The sequence below is a fragment of the Monodelphis domestica genome, chromosome 7, assembly GCF_027887165.1.
Source record: "Monodelphis domestica isolate mMonDom1 chromosome 7, mMonDom1.pri, whole genome shotgun sequence".
Lineage (NCBI taxonomy): Eukaryota > Metazoa > Chordata > Mammalia > Didelphimorphia > Didelphidae > Monodelphis > Monodelphis domestica.
In genome coordinates this window covers 236,568,892-236,592,117 of record NC_077233.1, presented here as the reverse complement: position 1 = coordinate 236,592,117, position 23,226 = coordinate 236,568,892, and the positions used below count along the sequence as shown (strand labels likewise).

General features: G+C 35.3%; 1 protein-coding gene across 3 annotated transcripts in view; it reads left to right on the top strand.

Annotated features, from left to right (window-relative positions):
* Positions 1-23,226, top strand: part of SHOC1 (shortage in chiasmata 1) — a 162,303-nt gene that overhangs the window by 32,584 nt on the left and 106,493 nt on the right. For 2 of the 3 annotated variants that reach the window (XM_056806600.1, XM_056806598.1), the window contains exons 8-11: positions 3,133-3,286; positions 6,094-6,195; positions 16,069-16,201; positions 18,190-18,284. In XM_056806600.1, the coding sequence (XP_056662578.1) occupies positions 3,133-3,286; positions 6,094-6,195; positions 16,069-16,201; positions 18,190-18,284 (484 nt within the window). The remainder of the gene's footprint in view (positions 1-3,132; positions 3,287-6,093; positions 6,196-16,068; positions 16,202-18,189; positions 18,285-23,226) is intronic. The other variant, XM_056806599.1, reaches the window with a different exon arrangement.

The window sequence follows — 23,226 nt, the reverse complement described above, 5'->3', positions numbered from 1 at the left end:
TGATTGTGAAACAAAAAAATTTGGTAATGGCTTGAATGTAGGAGAGTTGTGCCATTAATAATGAATGCTAGAGAAATCATGAAGGAATGATTCTGGTGACGCAATAAGCTCCCCTGATCTTGACCAATTTCATGTATTTGGGGTTTTATGTTAGAAGCAGTCTGGCATAAATAGAGAAGGCTCTAGAACTAGATTCAAGAATTGGGTTCATGTCCCATCTCCACTATCTTACTAGGTGTGTGGCATTGGGCAAGTCCCTTAAAATCCTAAAGGCCTAATTTCCTCATGTACAACATTAAGATAACACTTCCTGTAGTATCTCCCTTATAAGAGGTAGCATGGCAAAGTAGATGGAAAGCCAGCCTCAGAACCAGAAGATCCAGGTATTCTGTCCAACACAGTTATGCTGGGTGACCCTTGCTTAACTTCTCAGTGGCCCCTGGAAACAAAATTAAATTGTAAAGCAGGACCAGTCTATGTTGGTTCAAGGAGTTACATTTCCGGGAATTGTCTATACTAGTAAAATTACAAGGCTGATAAAAACAGGTGTTTTTTTTTTAAATTACCCCTTTTAACTGAGAGGAACAAATGAAATATCGTGTACGAAGCACTTTACAATTCTCAAAGTGCTCTATAGATGTCAGTTTTATTGTCTAGTGGAAATATTATGGAATAAATTAGAGGGCAGAAGATAAGAACAAGAATGGAAGATTAGAGATTTATTTATGTAATAACAACTATATGAACAGTGATTTTCCCAAGGATTTTAGGACTACTAGTGGCTCATCAGCTTAATGAGCAAGGAGAAGAAAGAATTTTTACATGAAAAGCTAAATTCTTGCAAAGTAGCCTCTCGTTTATAAGTTGTAGTTCAAACTAGTACAAAATAAATTTTCTTTTAAAATTTGCAAAGAAGCCGGAACTGAAGAAGCAAGTGGTTTGATTGCATTAGAGCCATTTTTAAAAAATTAGATCTAATTTCAGAAACAAAAGTACTTTAAAAAGTGAAAATGTATGTTCATTTCAAATTCACATATTTTCAGAGTAGTGATTTCTTTTGAAATTGGTTTTAGATAAATTTCATTTATTATTATTATTCATTAGGTAGGTAGATTTCAATTTTGAGGCTCCATTATTCCTTTGCTTTCTAGTGTTTTTAATAGTAATGTATATTGTAGTTTATCAAAAGCTTTTTCTGCATCTATTAATATAATCATGATTTTTGTTGTTTTTGCTATTCATATAATCAATACGCATATAGTTTTCCTAAAACTGAACCAGCTCTGCATTCTTAGTGTAAATCCTACTTGGTCATAATGTGTAATCTTTGGGATATATTGTTATAATCTCCTTGCTAGTATTTTATTTGACATTTTTGCATCAATATTTATTCAGTAAATTGGCCTTAGTTTTCTTTCTCAGTTTTTGCTCTCCCTGGTCTTGGTATCAAAATCATATTTGTGACAAAAGGAATTTGGTAGAATTTATTCCTTACCTGTTCTTTTTTCAAATAGTTTATGTAGTATTGGAATTAATTAGTCCTTAGACATTTGGTAAAATTCACTTGTCTAACCCACTGATCTTGGCAATTTTTTCTTAGTTCATCTATGGTTTGTCCAATTTCAACTTATTCGGAATGAACTCATGACTTAATTTTGTACTTATGACTGAAAAATTCCAACATAAAAAATTATTTAGGTCCTTTTCCAGGATCCCCAAGTTTGATGAACATATTGTTTTTAATCTGGCCACCTTATAGTGGTAATAGTGCCCATTCCATAGAGGGAAGATGAAGTCTCCGCTGCTCAGATATGCCTGCTCCATTTAAAAAATCCTCTTTGCTAGAGGAAGCTTCAAAGGAATAAACTGTAGGTTAGCTCTATGGCATAAAAGTATTTTTAGACCTTCCTAGGCCACAGATGCACACTTTGGGGGAATATTTATTTTTGCAAACATTATACATTTTTTAAAATTCTCAAATGTTGAACAATACTCAGAAATATAGTTTCTCCAACAAAGGTCTCATTTCTCAAATATATAGAGAACAAAGTCAAATTTATAAGAATACAAGTCATTCCCCAATTGACAAATGGTCAAAAGATATCAATAGTCAGTTTTCAGATGAAAAAATTAAAACTATCAATAATCATATAAAAAGTACTCTAAATTACTCCCGATTAGAGAAATGTAAATTAAAACAACACTGAGGTACCTCCTCACCTATCAGATTAACTAATATGACAGTAAAGAAAAGTGATAAATGTTGGAGGGGATGTGTTAAAATTGGGACACTAATGCATTGGTGGTGGAGTTGTGAACTGATCTAACCATTCTGGAGGGCAATTTGGAATTATGACCAAAGGGCTATAAAAGAATACATACTCTTTGATCCACTAATACCACTACTAGATCTGTATCCCAAAGAGATAAAAAAAAAATAGGAAAAGACCTGCTTTTACAAAAATATTTATAGCTGATCTTTTTGTGGTGGCAAAGAATTAGAAACTTAAGGGGACATCCTTCAGTTGGGGAATGGCTGAACAAATTGTGGTATATGTGTATGTATATGTATATGTGATAGAATACTATTGTGCAATGAGGAATGATAAATAGGATGATTTCAGAAAGAGCTGGAAAGACCTACATGAACTGATGCAAAGTGAAATAACCAGAACCAGGAAACATTGTACACAGTAACTACAATATTGTGGAATGATCAAATATGATAGATTTAGCTACTCTCAGCAATACGGTGATTCATAACAGTTCAGAGGAACTTATGAAAGAGTGCTTTCCATTTCCAGAGAAAGAACTGTTGGAGTAGGAATGCAGATGGAATCATATGATTTATCACTTGTTTATCTGGGTATATGTTTAAGGGTTTTGGTTTTATGCACTTAAAAAAATGAATAATATGGAAACATGTTTTGTGTGATAATACATGGATAACCCAAATTGAATTGCTTGTCAACCCTGGGAGGGGGGAAGGGAAGAAGGGAGGGAGACAATTTAGATCATTTAACTTCAGAAAACTTATGTAGAATTTTATTATTAAAATAAACAACAATAATAAAATTGTATACTCAGAAATTATGCAGTTATCCTCCAGGAATTACTATTATAATTTTTCAGCAACTGATTTTGCCGATTGAATATGATTTATTGAAATCTGCCATCCTCCCAGAAAGAACAGATATACAAACATTGTCAGAACTTAAGGAGTTTATAAAATCAACTCCAGAAATAATTGATGATACAATTGAAAATGAAAAATTATTTGAAAAAGGTGAGAATTAATTTTTTGATGTTACATTACAAAATTATAATTTACTATTAAAATTTTTCTGTAAATTCAAATATTTTATAAATTTTCCTATAGAACATGTATCCAAATCTCAGAATTACATATTTCTGTATGTTATTTCTCACTTTCTTTATTGTCACTTCTTTGGATAACAGTAGTATTTTTTTTGTCATTTAAAGGTTAAGCTTTGAACTTTTTTAACATTCAAAATTTTCACAATCATACAACATAAAAGAGTATATTCGCCTCTATGAATACACATTTTTACATCAGGAGTTCTTAACCTTTTTTGTGTCATTGTATCCTTTTTGACCATCTGGAAAAGCCTATGCATTCCTTCTCAGAAAAATGCTTTTAAATGATTGAAGGAAGTGTTAAATTTCAGTTATTGACTAGCGAAATTAAAATGTCATTTTTTTCCCCATTCATGTTAATGAATCCCCAGAATCTATCAATATAGACTGGGAGGAAGCTGGAGCCTACAATCAAGAGCCTCCATTTTAAAGATTGGATATGTTGATCCAAAATTACCTATCTTCAGACTAGGCTTTAGAATAGGTCTCTGGCCACTGATAACTGGGCTGAATTAAATATAAATGGAGCCACATATACATGTATACAATGACAAATATAATTGAATATCAGTTTGCATTATCAATTCTACATTTCATTAGGATAAATGTGTTGATTTACTGGAATTTGGCTTTATTGTGAATTCATCAGATTCAAAAACACACTTATCTTATGTATCTCAAGAAACTTCAAAAACCTTCCTTCTGTTACCTTCCTGGACACATTACTTCAAATAATCTTTTACCTACTGTCAAAATCTGTATTCTAGGCTTGATTGTGGTAAATGCAGGGTTGTGGGGAACTTTTGGTTAGAAGAGACTGAAGTGGTTTGCATATTCAAAATAATTTTCTTATTAAAAAAATTAAGCTACACCTGGAATTTACTGGCTAGAAATTGCCTTTTCTGATTTCCCTCTAAGTATTCTCCAGGAATAGCATTTTTTGCACTATCTACCTGAGCTTCCCATAGTACAATAAAATTGGCACAGGAAGCAAGCATCAACCTAATTAAAGCTGGAAATCTTAAGAAGGTTTTGTTCCCATTTTTCCAAAGGTAGTTTTTTGTATCCTATAGATCCATATCAAACAAAATAACCTAGTACCAAACTCAGTAGGTTTCAGACACTATTTGTTAACATTTTGATCATGGCACTGATAAAATATAAAACCAAATGGGATATTACAAATAATAGAAAATTTTAAAAATTAAATATTATTTTATAATATAGCATTGAGGACATCTCAAGGAATATTAATAAAACAAATAAAATTCATGTACTCATGACTGTTCTATAAAACCTATTATCAAAGCCTATAAAAGTAGGGAAAAACTAAAACAGAAAAAAAATTAAATTCCCAATTGTCTATATTCAATATGCAAGTACTGTAAAAAATCCTCTCCAGTAAATTCCTATTCCTGATCTTTCTCCTGACATGAAGGTGATACCAGATGATTAAAGGGTCTTTCCAATTGCATGTCTTTGGAAAATCCTACTAAAATAGAAAGATTTCAAGAATAGACATGGGGAGAGAGTCTCTATCATCAGAGAGCAGCCTAGTATAGCTTAGGGAGACTTATCACCAAAAAGTTGGTCACCAATGATGAGGTTTTTTTGGTCATGGAAGCTTGCCAAATATGTCTTGGTACAGTGGAAAGAGATCTAGATTTCTAGGCAGAGGGCTTATGTTCAGCTTTTGGTTCTCCCTATCTGACCTTGGTGCCTTCTTCACACTAAGTATCCCTCTTCCCTCTCTTCTTCTCTCTCTCCCTCCCTCCCTTCCCAGTTAAGAAATCTCTGAGACCAGATTTGAACCCAGGTCCTTCTGACTCCAGGTCTTGTTGCTCTTTCCACTGAGCTACCTAGCTGTCCTTAAGTATCACTTTTTTTTTTAAACCCTTACCTTCCATCTTGGAGTCAATACTGTGTTTTGGCTCCAAGGCAGAAGAGTGGTACGGGCTAGGCAATGGGGATCAAGTGACTTGCCCAGGGTCACACAGCTGGGAAGTGTCTGAGGCCATATTTGAACCTAGGACCTCCTGTCTCTAGGCCTGGCTCTCAATCCATTGAGCCACCCAGCTGCCCCCAGTATCACTCTTGAAAGTGAAAACAGAAGCATTTATCCTCATCTGTAAAATGGAAATTCTACCCATCCTGCCTACTTTATGCTATTGTGAGAATCAAAAGCAATAATTTTGTGAAAATATTTTGAAAACAAACCCAGGTGCAAAAGATCATTTTTTTTTTACTCAGCTTCTTTCACACTCAGGTTGTGTAAACATTTATAGTTGCCAATGTGACTCGAGCCTTCATAGAAAATATATCGAAAGAAATAAAGACCAAACAAGTCAGGCCAAGGAATATTTTTCTATATGCCTCTTCCTTTTCTTTTAATAAATCATAAGATCATAATTTTAAAGCTGAAAGGAAACTTAGAAATTATTTAGTTCAATACTCATTTATTGTTAAGGAAACTGAGGCCCAGAAAGGTTAAATGAGTCACCTATAAATCAAACATTGTAAATGAGAGCCAGATTTAGAACTCAAGTTTTCTGAGGTGACTTCACATTGGTATAACTCCTGATTCTGGAAGAGAGAGTATTTTCTATAGGAAGAAAATTAAAGACTTTTGGAGGTAGGAGGAGAAATAGCATTAAAAATTATAAGGGAATGGACTAGTCAATGTAAAATTTATCCCCCTCCCTCTTTTTTTCTCAGCCCTCCCCACTGAGGATCAGAATGAAATTATGGTAGAATGCTACCCCAGAGAGAAGATACATACCAGTCAGAACCAATGTGAATCAGAAAGCCATGAACCAGGTAAGATTACTGAACAAATTAAGGATGTCCCTAAATGTTTTCCAAAGATCATTAAGATTGTGAAATCACAAAGCATCAGTATATTTTGCATGTTTTGGGTTTGTCTTGATTAGTCTTCAAATTAGTTGATTTTAAAAGTAATTTCCTTTTTTCGTTTATTTTTCCCTCTTACCAGTCATACTAACTGACTCGATTCTAGACTGTATAGCATGAGAAATGTTATAGAGACTATAAAAAATCATTTAAAGAGAATTGAGAGGACAAGCAAACATTTTTTTTCAGCTAAATTTTAGTATCAGTTCAATATTGTAGTGAAAATATTTAAGAAATTATAAACTGGGTATGGTGGTATACTTCTATAGTCTCTGCTACTGGGGGAGGCAGAGACAGATGGATCACTTGAGTTTTGGTACTCAAAGCTATAGGACAATAGTCAATGAGGCAGTGTCCATTTTATGCCTGATATCATTAAAAAGGCCTCCACAGAGAGGGACTACCAGACTGCCTAAAGAGGGTGTTTGTCCCAGAAAAAATAGAGTGGAGTAAAGCTTCCACACCATTAACATTGGGATAGACCAGTTAGTGGTCACTGCATTTCTATTCCAAACGAGACAGGAAGAACTAGTGTCAAAAAATAAAAATTATAAGTATCATTTATATCTACTCACATGACTTTGTGTAAAGATTAAAATTAATATATAATAGCTAAATATTATATTTTTAAAAGTTTTGTTAATAATAACTAAAACAAAAGAACTGCCTGAATTCAGCCTGGTGGCAGGTCCAAGAGAGGAAGAGGGAGGAGTTACCGCCACTTAAATATAATCATGCAAACTGCAGAGACATGGGAAAAGGGAATTGTGGGAAATGTAGTCTCTAGGGTTCAAGATTCTAAATCAATATATACCCCCATGTGATCCTTTGGGAGACTAGTCTCCCCAAAGGATCATGAAAACATAACTAACTTATAACTTGAACTATAGGTATATACAAATATTACAGTTTTTAAAGGGAAATTACAATAATTTGGGATAAGAGGAAAATAAAAGGGAAAAGGAACAAAACCAATGATAGGTGCATTGACAAAGACCTCAGACTGCTTTCCCTTTAGATGGTCACGTGGTGAGTGATAAGGCTGACTCCCCTTTCCCTTGGCTTTCTGAAGAGGCCCCTTGGCTAAGGCCTCTGAACTCCTGCCTGACTTCAGCCTAGTTGCAGGTCCAAGAGAGGAAGAGGAAGGAGTTACAGCCACTTAAATACAATCAGGCAAAACACAGGGACGTAGGAAAAGGAAAAGGGGATTGTGGAAAATTTCATCTCTAGGGTTCAAGTTTCTAAATCATTTGTCAAATAAAATTCCATGGAAAATTCCAATGACCAAATCTTTAGCCCTTACCTTTTATCTCTTTTCCAGGTTTTATTCTTATTAAACTAACACTAATGAAAAATTAATTCCTCAATTTCTCCCTAATAAAACCATGAAACCTTTCTTTAATCACCATTGTTGGCATCACTATTCTTTTGACTTCACAAGTTTGGCTTTTGTCCTAGCAGAGGGAGCAGTGCTCTGACAGGTAATTCAAAGTGGTAAATATATGAACATTCACTTGAAGTATAATAGCTTTCTGCCTAGGTTTCTGTGACAAATCACTCAGATGGGCACAGAAAAGTTATAGAATATTTATTTACTACATATCTGTATATAGAGACAATACCCTCATGAATCAGAGCAATAGATTTTTTGGGAGTTAGTACAGTAAATGTCATAGTATCCATTCTGGCCTTCTCATATCACTATGGTTGTCCTCAAGGCACAAATCTACCCAGCCTTTTCTATTGGCAGTAGATAGCATCCCATAGGCTTCCCTGTACTGATGATCCAAAGGCCCTGTTGGCAGAAGTTCCTTTACTGGGGACACATACTGACAGGAAATATAACAAGGACTTCAGCCTGCAGTCAGAGAGCCTTTTGTGAGATTGAGTAGCCTCGGAAATGTGAACACCTATGTGTGAATAGCTTGATGTTCATCTTGTGTTGGTGTACTATAAGACAATTAGCTTGTCAGTTTGTTTAGTGGTATGAACCTCTGCACAGTTAGTCACCTTCCCAGTTGCGGGGAAGATTGGTTCTTTCATACTTGGCCTTGATAATGTAGTAGGTGTGACTAAATATACCTTCTTTGTGGAAAACACCTTTTCTCTTTTGAACCTTTTTCACAAGGTATGAATTCACTCTCTCTGGAGGTTGTTTTTACGTTTCCTCTTTTTTTGACATGGCATGGCCTTTTGTTCTGATATTGTTTCAAAGTTATCACATCTATAAATTGACTACAGCTTGAAAATGCAGTTTATACACTTCTGGGGAAACATGGCGGCAGTCTAGACACAGGACTCTTCCTCTCCTCACCACCTACCAATATAGACTACCTCAAAAGGCCAAAAAAACCCAAATTCATATGAAAGAAGAGACTCTACAGTAGGGTGCAACATTGAAGGTACATGGGATTTGGGGATTTCCACACGATAAGGGGGTAAAATAGCTTCCACCAAAAACCTAGCAAATCAACCCTCCCCAACCCCACCTACGGAGCCAGAGTCAGCACCAGCACACACTAGGAGCAAGGGGCACCCCTATAGCAAGTGAGGGACACCTCTAGGTCCTTGGCAGCTGACTAAGACCACCAAAGACCTACCCTTGAGAGCAGCTAGACCTGAAACCCCAGCAGGTGCAGACACTGGGCACCTGCGGGGAGATAGCATAGAGAAGGGGCTGCAAACAGTAGAAGCTGCAGAAACTTGAGAGGTGACCTCAGGCAAAAACCTTGCTCCATAGTTCCATACATAGAAAGCCTGACCTCCTCACTCAGATTTCTGACCGGAAAGGGAAGGAAAAACCACCATTGTGATGGCAAACAGTGCCCAGGAACAACTTCCCAACACCAAGAAAAACAAGAATAAGGCATTGACCCTGGATAATTTTTCTGGAGGAAAAATCCAGACTATAAAGGAAATACAAATAAATGCACCAAACCTTCCCAAAAAATGGAAATTGGTCATAAGCTCTTGAAGAATTTAAACTAGAGCTTATCAGAAAGATGGAAGCCTTCTGACAAGAAAAGTGGGAAATAGTTCAAAAAGAAAATAACAGTTTAACGACAAGAACACTCAATTGGAGAAATAGCTGGAAGCCAGGAAAAGCAGGATAGACCCAACAGAAAAGGAAAATCAAAAGATCATAGCGGAAAACCAGTCTTAAAAGACCAGAATTAGGCAATTAGAAATCAATGATCTTGCCAAACAGCAAGAATTAATAAAGCAAAAAGTCAAATGGCTGACAAAATAGAAGAAAACATAAAATATCTCACTGACAAGATGACAGATCAGGAAAACAGATAACAAAGAGACAATTTGAGAATCATTGGAATACCTGAAAACCCAGAAATAAACAGAACTCTTGAAATCATACTACAAGAAATTATCCAAGAAAACTGCCCTGATGTTGTTGAACAAGGTAGCAAAATAGACATTGAAAGAGTTCATAGAACACCCTCTACACTAAATCCTTAAAAGACAACCCCCAGGAATGTAGATGTCAAATTCCAGAGCTTTCAAGCTAAGGAGAAAATTTTACAAGAAGCCAAAAAGATAATTCAGATATCTAAGAAGCATCAATCAGGATTACATAAGATCTGGCAGCTTCCACACTAAAGGACCGCAAGGCCTGGAATATGATATTAAGAAAGAGAATTGGGACTTCAACCAAGGATCACCTACCCATCAAAACTGACTATATACTTCCAGGGGAAAGTATGGGCATTCAACAAAATAGAAGATATCCAAGTATTTGTAAAGAAAAGACAAGAACCAAGTGAAAAGTTTGAAATCCAAACTCAAAAATCAAGAGAAACATGAAAAGGTAAATAAGAAAGAGAGGAGAAAGGGGAAAAAAATTTTTTTTTAATTTAAAACATCTTCTTTATGGGCTTCAATAAGATCAAATTGTTTATATTAGTATATGGGAAAATGTTATTTGTAACTCAAAAATTATATTCACTATTATAGTAATTAGAAGAATCATTCACAGGAAGAGATTGTGGTAATAAGTAGAAATGATGATATGCAAAAAAAGAAAAAGGGAGAGGGGAATAGAAGATGACACCAAGAGAAACTTGAAGAAATAAGATAAATACGATAATCTATATCACACAAAGAGGCACATGGGAAGGGGAGGGGAAGAATACTCATAGAAGAAGGAGAGGAAGAGAGTGCTAATAAGTAATACTTAAACCTTACTCTCAGTGAAAGTAATTCTGAGAGGTAAGAGCATCTAGATTCATTGGGGTATCGAATTCTATCTTACTCTACAGGGAAAGTGAGAAGGGAAAACTAAGGGGGGATTTAGGGGATACAAAAAGGGAGGGAAAGAGAGGGGAGGGAACTTAACAGACCCTTAAAAAATAAGGGATTAAAAAGGGAGGGGGTGTAGAAAGAGAAGCATAAGGGTGGGGATTATGGGAACTGATTAAAAGCAAACCACTGGTTTAAAAGGATATAGCAAAATGAGAAAGGACAGAACTAGGAGAGGATATCAAAATGTTGGATAATACACAAATGGCAATCATAACTTTGAAAGTGAATGGGATGAACTCACCCATGAAACAAAAACAAATACCAGAGTGAATTAGAAACCAAAATCCTACCAAATATTGTCTACAAGAAACACACATGAGTTGGGTAGATACTCACAAGGTTAGAATTAAAGGTTGGAGCAAAATCTATTGGACCTCAACTGAGAGAAAGAAGGCAGGAGTTGCAGTCATGATATCTGACAGTCAAAGTAAAAATAGATTTGATTAAAAGAGATAGGAAAGGTAATTACATCCTGATAAAAGACAGTATAGACAAGTAGGAAGTATCAGTAATGTATGTATGCAACATGTATGCACCAAAAGGTATAGCATCCAAATTTCTAAAGGAAACTAGTGGAGTTGAAGGAGGAAATAGATAGTAAAATTACACTAGTGGGAGACCTGAATTTTCCACTATCAAATCAAGATAAATCAAATAAAAAAATAAGTAAGAAAGAGGTAAGATATGAGAATGACATTTTAGAAAAATTAGAGTTAATAGATATATAGATAAAATTAAATAGGGACAAAAAGGAATACACCTTCTTTTCAGCAGCACATGATACATTCACAAAGATTGACCATGTACTAGGGCATAAAAACATTGCAAACATGCAGAAAAGCAGAAATAATAAATACAAGCTTTTCATATTGTAATGCAATAAAAATAATAATTAGCAAGGGTACATGGAGAGCCAAATCAAAAATTAATTGGAAATTAAATATGATTCTACAAAATTGGATAAAGAACAAATCATAGAAACAATTCATTGAAGAAAATGACAATGATGAGACATCCTTTCAAAATCTATGGGATGCAGCCAAAGCAGTGACTTGGGGAAATTTATATCCTTGAGTTCATATATTAACAAACTAGGGAGGGCAGAGGTCAATGAATTGAACATGCAAATCAAAGAAACTTGAAAGTGAACAAATTATAAATCCCCAGATGAAAACTAAATTAGAGATCCTAAAAATTAAAAGGAGAAATCAATACAATCAAAAGTCATAGTACTATTGAATTAATAAATAAGACTAGAATCTGGTACTTTGAAAAAACATAGACAAAGTACTGGTCATTCTAATTAAAAAAAGGAAAGAAGAAAACCAAATTAATTGTATCAAATATGAAGAGGGAGATCTTGCCTCTAATGAAGAGGAAATTAAAGCAGTCATTAAAAACTGTTTTGCTGGGGGCAGCTGAGTAGCTCAGTGGATGAGAGCCAGGTCTAGAGATGGGAGATCCTAGGTTCAAATCTAGTCTCAGACACTTCTCAGCTGTGTGACCTTGGACAAGTCACTTAACCCCCATTGCCTAGCTCTTACCACTCTTCTGCGTTGGAATCAATGCTAAGTATTGATTCCAAGACAGAAGGTAAGGGTTTAAATTTAAAAAAAAAGAAAAACTATTTTGCCAAATTATATGGCAATAAATATGGCAATCTAGGTGATAGGGATGGATATTTACAAAAATATTAGATTAACACAAGAAAAAATAGAATACCTAAATAACCCAATATCAGAAAAAGAAATTGAACAAGCCATCAAAGAACTCCCTAAGAAAAAATTTCCAGGATCAGATGGATTCACAAATGAATTCTATCAAACATTCAGAGAACAACTAATCCCAATATTATACAAACTATTTGACAGAGTAAGCAAAGAAATTCTACCAAATTCCTTTTATGACACAAATATGGTACTAATTCCAAACCCGGGCAGGTCAAAAACAGAAAGAAAACTATAGACCAATCTCCTTAATGAACATAGATACAAAAGTCTTAAATAGGATACTAGCAAAAGGAGTCCAGCAAGTGATCAGGAGGGTTATTCATTAGGATCAGGTGGGATTTATACCAGGGATGCAAGGATGATTCAATATTAGGAAAATCATCCACATAATTAATCATAACAAGCAAACCAATAAAAAACTACATGATTATCTCAATAGATGCAGAAAAAGCCTGTGACAAAATGCAACACTATTTCATTCCCACTGAAAACACCAGAAAGTATAGGAATAGAAGGGCCTTTCCCAAAAGTAATAAACAGTATATACCTAAAACCATCAACTAACATTATCTGCAATGGGGATAAACTAGAAGTGGTAAGATCAGTAGTGAAATAAGGATGCCCATTATCACCTCTATTATTTAACATTGTACTAGAACCACTAGCAGTAGCAATTAGAGAAGAAAAAAAATTGAAGGTATTAAAATAGGCAAGGAGGAGATCAAGCTATCAGTCTCTGCGGATGATATGATGTTCTACTTAAAGAATCCTAGAGAATCAACTAAAAAGCTAGTGGAAATAATCAACTTTAACAAAATTGCAGAATACAAAATAAACCCACATAAGTCATCAGCATTTCTATATACTTCCAGCACATCTCAGCAGCAAGAATTAGAGAAATCACATTTAAAATCGTCCTAGACAGTATAAAATGCTTAGGAATCTATCTGCTGAGACAAACACAGAACTATATAAACACAACTACAAAACACTTTCCACACAATTAAAACTAGATCTAAATAATTGGAAACACACTAACTACTAATGGGTAGGATGAGCTAACATAATAAAAATTACAATCCTACCCAAAGTAATTTACTTATTTAGTGCCATACCTATCAAACTACCAAAAAAACTTTTTTGCTGAATTAGAAAACCATAACAAAGTTCATTTGGAAGAACAAATGATCAAGGATATCCAGGGAAATAATGAAACAAAATGCAAAGGAAGGGGCCCTAGCAGTACCAGATCTCAAACTATACTATAAGGCAGTGGTCATCAAAACAATATGGTACTGACTAAAGGACAGAAAGGATCTGTGGAATAGACTTGGGGTAAGTGACCTCAGCAAGATAGTCTATGATAAACACAATGACCCCAGCTTTGGGGGGGGGGGGGAAATTCACTATTTGATAAAAACCGCTGGGAAAATTGGAAGACAGTATGGGAGAAATTGGGTCTGAATCAACATGTCACACCTTACACCAAGATAAACTCAGAATGGGTGAATGACTTGAATATAAAGAAGGAAACTATAAGTTAATTAAGTGAACACAGAATAGTATACTTGTCATATCTCTGGGAAAGGAAAGATTTTAAGGCCAAACGAGTTAGAAAAAAAATCACAAAATGTAAAATAAATAATTTTGATTACATTAAATTAAAAAGGTTTTGTACAAACAAAACCAATGCAACCAAAATTAGAAGGGAAGCAACAAATTGGGGGAAATCTTCATAACAAAAACCTCTGACAAAGGTCTTATTACTCAAATTTATAAAGAGCTCAAGCCATTCCCCAATTGATAAATAGGCAAGGGGCATGAATAGACAATTTTCAGATAAAGAATTAATAGGCACATGAAAAACTGTTCTAAATCTCTTATAATCAGAGAGATGCAAATCAAAACAACTCTGAAGTACCACCTCACACCTAGCCGATTGGCTAACATGACAGCAAAGGAAAGTAATGAATGCTGGAGGGGATGTGGCAAAGTGGGGACATTAATGCATTGCTGGTGGAGCTGTGAATTGATCCAACCATTCTGGAGGGCAATTTGGAACTATGCCCAAAGGGCACTAAAAGTCTGTCTGCCCTTTATCCAGCCATAGCACTGCTGGGTTTATACCCCAAAGAAATAATAAGGAAAAAGACTTGTACAAGAATATTCATAACTATTCTCTTTGTGGTGGCAAAAAATTGGAAAATGAGGGGCTGCCCTTCAATTGTGGAATGGCTGAACAAACTGTGGTATATGTTGGTGATGGAATACTATTGTGCTAAAAGGAATAATGAACTGGAGGAATTCCATGTGAACTTCAATGACCTCTAGGAACTGATGCAGAGTGAAAGGAGCAGAACCAGGAGAACATTATACACAGAGACTGATACACTGTGGTACAATCGAATGTAATGGACTTCTAATAGTAGCAATGCAATGATCCCGAACAATTCAGAGGGATTTATGATAAAGAATATTATCCACATTCAGTGGAAAAACTGGGAATAGAAACACAGAAGAAAAACAACTCTTTGATCACATGGGTTGATGGGGATATGATTGGGGATATAGACTCTAAATGATCACCCTAGAGCAAACATAACAATATGGAAATAGGTTTTGATCAAGGACAACGTGTAAAACCCAGTGGAATTGCGTGTTGGCTATGGGAGGGTTTGGGGGGAGAGCAGGGAAAAAACAATCTTGCAACCAAGGAAAAATATTCTAAATTGACTTAATAAAATTAAAAAAAAGTTTTCTTAATAAAATTTAAGAGATGCAAGTAAAATAAAAAAGAAAGAAAAGAAAATTCAGTTTATACCTGAGCTGGTCTTTAAACTTTCCCTTTGAAAGAGAGCTGGTGAGATGGAAGGAACAGGAAACATCCATAATCTTTTCTTTTGTTTTGGATTCCTGACTACTTTGAGATTTGATGATGATGATGACAGTTAATATTTATATAATGCTTTATGGTTTGCAAAGCATTTTGTACCCATCATTTCATTAGGTCAGCAATGAAGTGTAGGCATAAATAGATATATCAATTTTAGAGATGAAGATACCCAGGCTAACTGAGGTTAAGTGACTAGAGTTATAATCTGAAAATAAAGAGAACTATCAAAGTTGCAACAAGGGTCTTTAATCAGGGTAAAAGGGGTCACCAACAGGGGAGTCTATCAGAGAGTCCATTCTAAGGTGGAAGGAGTCAGTTTAAATAAACTTCAACAGGGAAAAGTCATCTGAGGGGGGAACAACAGGGAGGAGACACTAACATTTGGTGAGATCAAAGGCTCTAAATGTGATTAAGTGGCAACTGGGAGGCAGTGATATCATCAGACCTGCTCCAACCATGAAGTCTGTGGGGTAAAAGTAGCCCCTTTAGATAACTGCATTTAACGTTTACCTGTGATTACTTAGTAAATAATGAGGAAATTCAAACTCTTTCCTGCCTCTAAGTTCAGTTCTCTTTCCACTGTAGCATACTGAAATTCAACTCTATACTGTTTCTTCAAATTGTTTTAGTTCCAGCATGAATTTCTTTTGTATATATTTGATCAGTTTTATTTCATGTTTAGTTTATGCTTTTAGCCTGTAAATTAAATTACCAAATTGATGAAATTATCCTGAGGCAACGTAATATGAACAAAAATAACTACTGGGGGAAGTTCTTAATAATAATTAAACAGGATTCATTTTTTACATTAACATGTGACTTTTCCCCCCTTCATTTTAGTTTTTCACAGTGTGTGTCTTTCAGGGGATTTGGAAATGCCTTTAACACTTCCATATCTAATAACTGAACAATCCCTGAGAAACCCTATACATGTTGAACATCAAGTGCATCAACTTTCTCCTATTTGTAATATGTAAGTAAGAATGAAATAAAATTTCATTCTAAAATATGCTAATTTTTCATTAAATATATTTTGTGGGGCTACATTTTCCAATGTTTTAGGGAAAGCTACATATTCCTTTTAGTCTTTGTGAAAGGAAAGCTATATTTTCCCCCATACTTCTGTAAAGAGTGTGATATATGCTAAGAAAATATTTTAAATTGACTTTTTCTGAAAATTATATCTCTATTTACACAAATAGTTAGAAACAATCAATAACAAAAATAAATACAAGAGGGGCAGCTAAGTAGCACAGTGAATAGAGTGCTAAGATTGGAGACAGGAGGACCTAGATCACACAGCTAAGAAGTGTCTAAAGCTGGAAAAACAGGTTAGAGCTAAATTATTAAAGGCTTTAAAGGTCAAACAAAAGAATTTTGGTTTTGATCCTAGAAGCAATGGGAAACTAATGGAGTTTATTGATCAGTGGAGTGAGACAAGGACATACTTATATTTTAGGAATGTCACTTTGGTAGTTGTGTGCTTGGATCGGAGAAGGCAAAGAATCTTAAGACAGGGAACCCTGGCATTCTAATCACTGAGCCACCTTGTCTGTGTCAGGCCAGATCCTGATCCACACCCCTAGCTTCTATGCCTTGTCTCTAAAATTACCATGTACTTTAATATTTAATATTAATATTATTAATATTTAATATTTAATTTTTTAAACTTATTTTCTTTCTTAGAATCAATACCAAGTGTTAATTCCTAAGCAGAAGAGAAGTAAAGGCTAGGCAATTGGGATTAAGCGATATAACTAGGAAGTGTCTAAGGCCTGATTCAACCAGGACCTCTGGTCTCCAAGCCTGGTACTCTATCCACTGAGCCACTTAGTTGTCCTCATATATTTATTTTGTATATACTTATGTGTACATGTTGTTTCCCCTACTAGAATGTAAACCATGAGAATAGCAACTTTTCATTTTTGTCTTTTGTATCCTCAGTTCCTAGGACAGCAAAAACTGACTCTTAATAAATACTTGTTGATTAATTGTATGATGCATTTTATTTAATGTTATACATAATCTCAGGCTACTTTCTTTTTTTTTTATGAACTATCCTATATGCCAATATCAATCCACAGACCAAGTTATTTATTTATTGAGTGCAAGACACCAATAGAATCACAGTAAAAAATACAAAGACATGACCTATGGAATATGAAATTTTTTTCTTTCCCTATCAGTAGATAAACCATGAAGATATTTTGACCCATAATTCAATTGTACATCTGTTTTAGTCTTGCCTTCACAAAATGTCATTCAGAGTTGTCTTATTTGCCTGTGTAGGTCTTCTATTACAGCTGGTTTATACCTCCTTTTTTGTTATCCCTTCCTGACATTTATGTAATATTCGCTTTCACAGTCTAGAATCTCTAGGTATTCAGTATTTTTTTAAAAAATTCATCGAGTTAAACTTCAATTTAGAGAAAATTAGATATTCTCAATGTCTTCCAAACCTGGAACTATACCTGGTCCTAGCCTTGAGCTTTTTGTTCAGCTACTGATTACTAAATTTAAACTAGACTAGCATCAATTGATTTGGCTGAAACTAGTTATAACCCAGTCTTTAAACTTTTAGTTCAACTAGCAATACTAAAGTTAAACTAAATTGTCATACCAAAAATGATAGCTAACATATTCCATAAGTGACAGTGAAGAAAAGAAATTCCCAAATTGTTTTTGCCAGTATTCCCTGTTTTGACACCATCATTCATGAAGAAAACTTAGGGATTAAGACTTCTTGTCAGCATATTGGCTACCTGAGTTTGAAAATGTCCTTTTTTATAAAGCTAAGTCTCAGCATTTATAAAGCAGAGTAGCATTCACATTTTCCAAAGTTAAAAAAGGGCTCAGAAAATATACTTTTTCTCTGCTCTGCTTTTGTAATACAAAAAGGGAAGAAAATCCTAGATTTCCTAAAGGTATTAAACTAAACTTTTTAACATAAATATTTTTCAGTAATTGTATTCCAACTGAAGAGTATACTGAAAAATGCAGGGTGCAACTGCAGTCAGAAAACTATCAAAGTTCCCTGGACTCTCTTTTATTTAAAGGTAAGGAATGCTAATTTATGTGTGTTTCACTGCTATAGGAGAAGTGTGTGTAGCTATAGAAAAGTACAAGTACAAAAAATGCTATCTGTCACTAATCTAGAACATATGCCTAAATGTTTTATAATGTATCAAAAGGGCTTTGATGGCAAAGTTGTATATACCAATGACCTCCAACACTAAGGAGTTATACTCCCAAAGTTCATTTAGAAGTCAGTTGTGGGACAAAATGGATAGAGTGCCAGGCCTGGGGATAGGAGGAACTGAGTTAAAATCTAGTATCAAATATTACTTAGCTGTGTGACCCTGGGCAAGCCATTTAATCCTGATGGCCTAACCCATAATGCTCTTCTGTCTTAGAATTGATACTAAGACAGAAGGTAAGACTTTTTTTTTTTAAGTCAGTTATTTAAGGTACAGCTGGATGGCTCAGTGGATTGAGAGCCAGGCCTAGAGACAGAAGGTCCTGGGTTCACATCTGGCCTAAGATACTTCCTAGCTTTGTGAACCTGGGCAAACCACTTGACCCCCCCAATTGCCTAGCCTTACTACTCTTCTGCCTTAGAACCAATACACAGTATTGATTCTAAGACAGAAGGTAAGGGCTTAAAAAATAAAATAAAATGAGATATATATGTTTCCAAAAAGCATCACAAGAGGAAAATGGAAAGGATAGGAACCAGATAACTTTTCAAAGAATTCAAAGTCTGGAGTGTTCATGAAATAGCATTAAGAGGGGTCTAGGCCTAAGGGAGGAGAGGAGAAAGGGAAAGAGAAATTTTATTTATTTATTTATGATGGGGTACTTAATTAATTTGGAAAATGTTTTCTTGGTTGCAAGATTCATGTTCTTTTCCTCCCCTTCCCCCACTCCCCTCATGTAACCAAGGGTTTTACATGTGTCATTGATCAAAACCTATTTCCATATTATTGATATTTGCATTAGGGTGATCATTTAGAATCTATATCCCCAATCATATCCCCATCAACCCGTGTGATCAAGCAGCCATGTGATCAAGCATTTGTTTTTCTTCTATGTTTCTATTCCCACAGTTCTTCTTCAGAATGTGGATAGCATTCTTTCTCATAAGTCCCTCAGAATTGTCCTGGATCATTGCATTGCTGCTAGTAAAATCCATTACATTTGATTGCACCACAGTGTATCCGTCTCTGTGTATAATGTTCTCCTGGTTCTGCACCTTTCACTCTGCATCAATTCCTGGAGGTCATTGAAGTTCACATGGAATTCCTCCAGTTCATTATTCCTTTTAGCACAATAGTATTCCATCAGCATCAGAAACCACAATTTGTTCAATCAGTCCCCAATCAGAGGACATCCCCTTATTTTCCAATTTTTGCCACCACAAAGAACGTGGCTATAATATTTTTGTACAAATCTTTTTCCTTATGATCTCTTTGGGGTATAAACCCAGCTTTAGTAGATGAGGATGAAGGTGTAGCTAGATGCTGGGGAAAGGAACCAGTAGGATCCAGCAATATGGGGAAGTAGAATTTCCTTCAGATAATTTGAAGGTCCCAGATTTATAAATCAGGGTTTGTCCACTTTCCCAGGTAAAACTCTGTTTGTTGTCCCTAAAAATGTAATGGACTCTGCCTCCATAAAACTTAGAAACTCATAGGAAACACAGGTTAGCCAAATAGCAGTAAAATTTCTGCTAACATCCAACTATTTTATAAGAAGATTCAAATAATAATATTTTAAAATATTCAATTGATTTATTAAATTTTTACCTAACTTGCAAAATTTAAAGACACAACTAATAAATTTAGAATTAAGGCCATTATTATAAGAAAAATCCATTATTTTGATCATTTTTAGTTATTCTTCTTAGTTCCTACCTAAGAATTTTTTTCAGTTAGATATTGGGTCTAGATCAAAAACTCATACCAAGAAAAATCCAGAATGGGTAAATGACTTAAATATAAGGAAGGAAACTATAAGTAAATTAGATGAACATAGAATAGTATAACTATCAGATCTATGGGAAAGGAAAGAATTTAAGACCAAGCAAGAAAGAGAATATTACACAATGTAAAATGAATAATTTTGATTACATTAAGTTAAAAAGGTTTTGTACAAACATAACCAATGCAACCAAAATTAGAAGGGAAGCAACAAATTGTGGAAAAAATCTTTATAACAAAATCCTCTGACAAGGGTATAATTTCTCAAATTTATAAGGAACTAAATCAATTGTACAGAAAATCAAGCCATTCCCCAATTGATAAATGGGCAAGGGACATGAATAGGCAGTTTTCAGATAAATAAAAACTATCTACATTAGTTCTTTTTTAGTTTGTTTTTTTAAACCCTTACCTTCCATCTTGGAATCAATACTGTGTATTGGTTCCAAGGTAGAAGAGTGGTATGGGCTAGGCAGTGGGGGTTAAGTGGATTGCCCAGGGTCACACAGCTAGGAAGTATCTGAGGCCAAATGAACCCGGGACCTCCTGTCTCTAGATCTGGTATATTAGTTCTTCATAAAATTTTAAATTATGTTTTAAAATAGTTTAAAGTATATAATCTGTGTTACTGAAAAGTAACATATCTTCCCAGTCATAATTGAAAAGAAGGGAATTTTTTGCAGTAGTGAAAATAGCACTTTTATTATCTAATAGGGCTTTTTGTAGAGTTGGAAATTTTACCATCATAGTATTTTTATCAGCTTAGTATAATGGAGAAGGTTCTGGGTTTAGGGGTAGAACTTGTGTTTGAAAACTCTCTGGTATTTACTGCTCTTGTGACCCTGGCCAAGTGTAACTTCTATGTGTTTCTAGTTTCCTCATCTATGAAAACCCCTACCTCCAAGGGTTGTTGTAAGGATCAAATGAGATAACAAACATAAAGCATTTAGTATAGTGCCTGTTACATAGCAAGTGATATAGAAATGTTATTATTATTGTAATATAACTAGGTTCACACAAGATATGTTCCAAACAGACTGAAACAATTGGAGAGGGAAAGGCATCAGAAGGTTGGGAACCAGAAAAAGCTTCCTGTAGAAAATGAGACTTTAGCTTGGCTTCCTTGAAGTTAAGGAGTAGCTTGTTCAAGGAATTACAAAGTGAACTTCCTCATAACTTTTTTCATTTGAAAATTTTTATTTAATTAATTGATTTAGAATATCTTTCCAACGAGCAGTTCCGCCCTCATAACTTTTCTGTTTCTGTCAAGAGAATCAACGTCCTTCTAGACAATCAGGTTCATAACCTAAGAGTTAGCTGCTAGGTTGCACATTAGATAGAGGCCTGGGCTTTGGAATTAAAGATCAGAGTTCAGATCCTGCCTCTGATACTACTTTTGATACCCTGGACTTAACCTCTTTCAGCCTCAGTTTCCTGAAAAATGAGGGAGATGGACCTGACCTCTAAGGGTCCCTTCCAGCTCTAAGTCTGTGATCTTTTGATTCACTCTGATCTCATTCTAGTCATTTGCCAAGTCTTATCAGTTCTGTTGCTTCATCTCTCCTATATATCCTCTTCCATCTGTTGCCTGAAGAAAGTCTTTTCCTTTCTTTTCTTTTCATTTCCTTATTTTTAAAAAAACCCTTCCCTTCTGCCTTAGTATCAATTCAAAGACAGAAGCATAGCAAGGGCAAGGCAATAGGGATCAAGTGGCATGCCCAAGATTACACATTTAGGAAGTGTTTGAGGCCAGATTCAGACTCAGGTCCTCCTGACTCCAGACCTAGCCTTCTATCCATTGTAGTATCTAGCTGCTTCTGATAGCTTTCCCTACCCCCAATCCATTATCCACATAGCTGCCACAGAGATATTTTAAAGCACAGGTTTGACAATGTCAGTCCTCTGCTGAGGAGGCTTTGACAGTTCCCCATTGCCCTTAGTATAAAATACAAACTTCTCTGTTTGGATCTTAAAACCCTTCACAATATCTTTCCAGACTGATAATGTATTGTTTCCCCTCCCAAATTCTATGCACCAGCCAAACTGGCCTTTTTTTGTTGTTGTTATTGTTATTATGTTGTTATTATACACACACAACATCCCATTTCTTTTTTGCCTTTGACATGTCCAGACAGTCTTACCTGGAATGTTCCTTCCTCTCCATCATCTGCTCTAGGAGCCCCTAAATCCTTTCTAGTGTTGTTCAGCCTGAGTGTCCCATCTTTCCAAAATATTTCTGGATTCCCCTCTAATCAATGCATATTTATTTTGTGAATACCCTGTATGTACTCATCTGTGTGCATGTGGTATCTACCAAGTAGAAAGTATGCTCCTTTGTACATATTGCATTAAGCCAGGAAGGGTTCGTAACGTGCTAGATGATAGGGTGAGGACCCAAAAAGATCTTGACAGACTTGAGCACTAGAGGCAGCTCAGCTAGAGAAACTAGTAAGATGATATTCACAAGAGATAAAAATAAGCCTTGCCCTTGAGTGCCCTCCTCTCCCCCCCCAAATAAATCAACCTCATAATTATAAGATGGGAGAGCCATTCCTTGATTTCAGAATAAAGAAGATACAAAATAAAGACCATGTGCCCATGGCTGATCAACCAGTTCAAACATCTGCCTTGCCACCACCAAGCTTGGGACAGGAAATAAAGAGACTGGGACCTTCCACGTCCCTGCCTAATATCCCCTATCTTCAAGAAGTATGTAATGGCAGGAAGTCAGTGGGCTCTTGGGAAATGTAATTCTTTTTTAAGGTAACAGATTTTCAATTATACACTCAAGATGAGTTAGTAGTGTGACGTGGCAGCGAATAGGCTGCATTTAAAAGGGGCAAAGCTCCAGGAATGATAGGCAATAATCCCACTATATTATGTCATTGTCAGATTATCTGGAATAGTGTGTGCAGTTTAGAAGGTCATGTTAAAGGCCAAGTTGGAGAATGTTCAGAAGAGAGAGACAGGGATTGTGGAGGGCTTTGATTCTATGCCATGTCTCAGAGGGGATGTGATA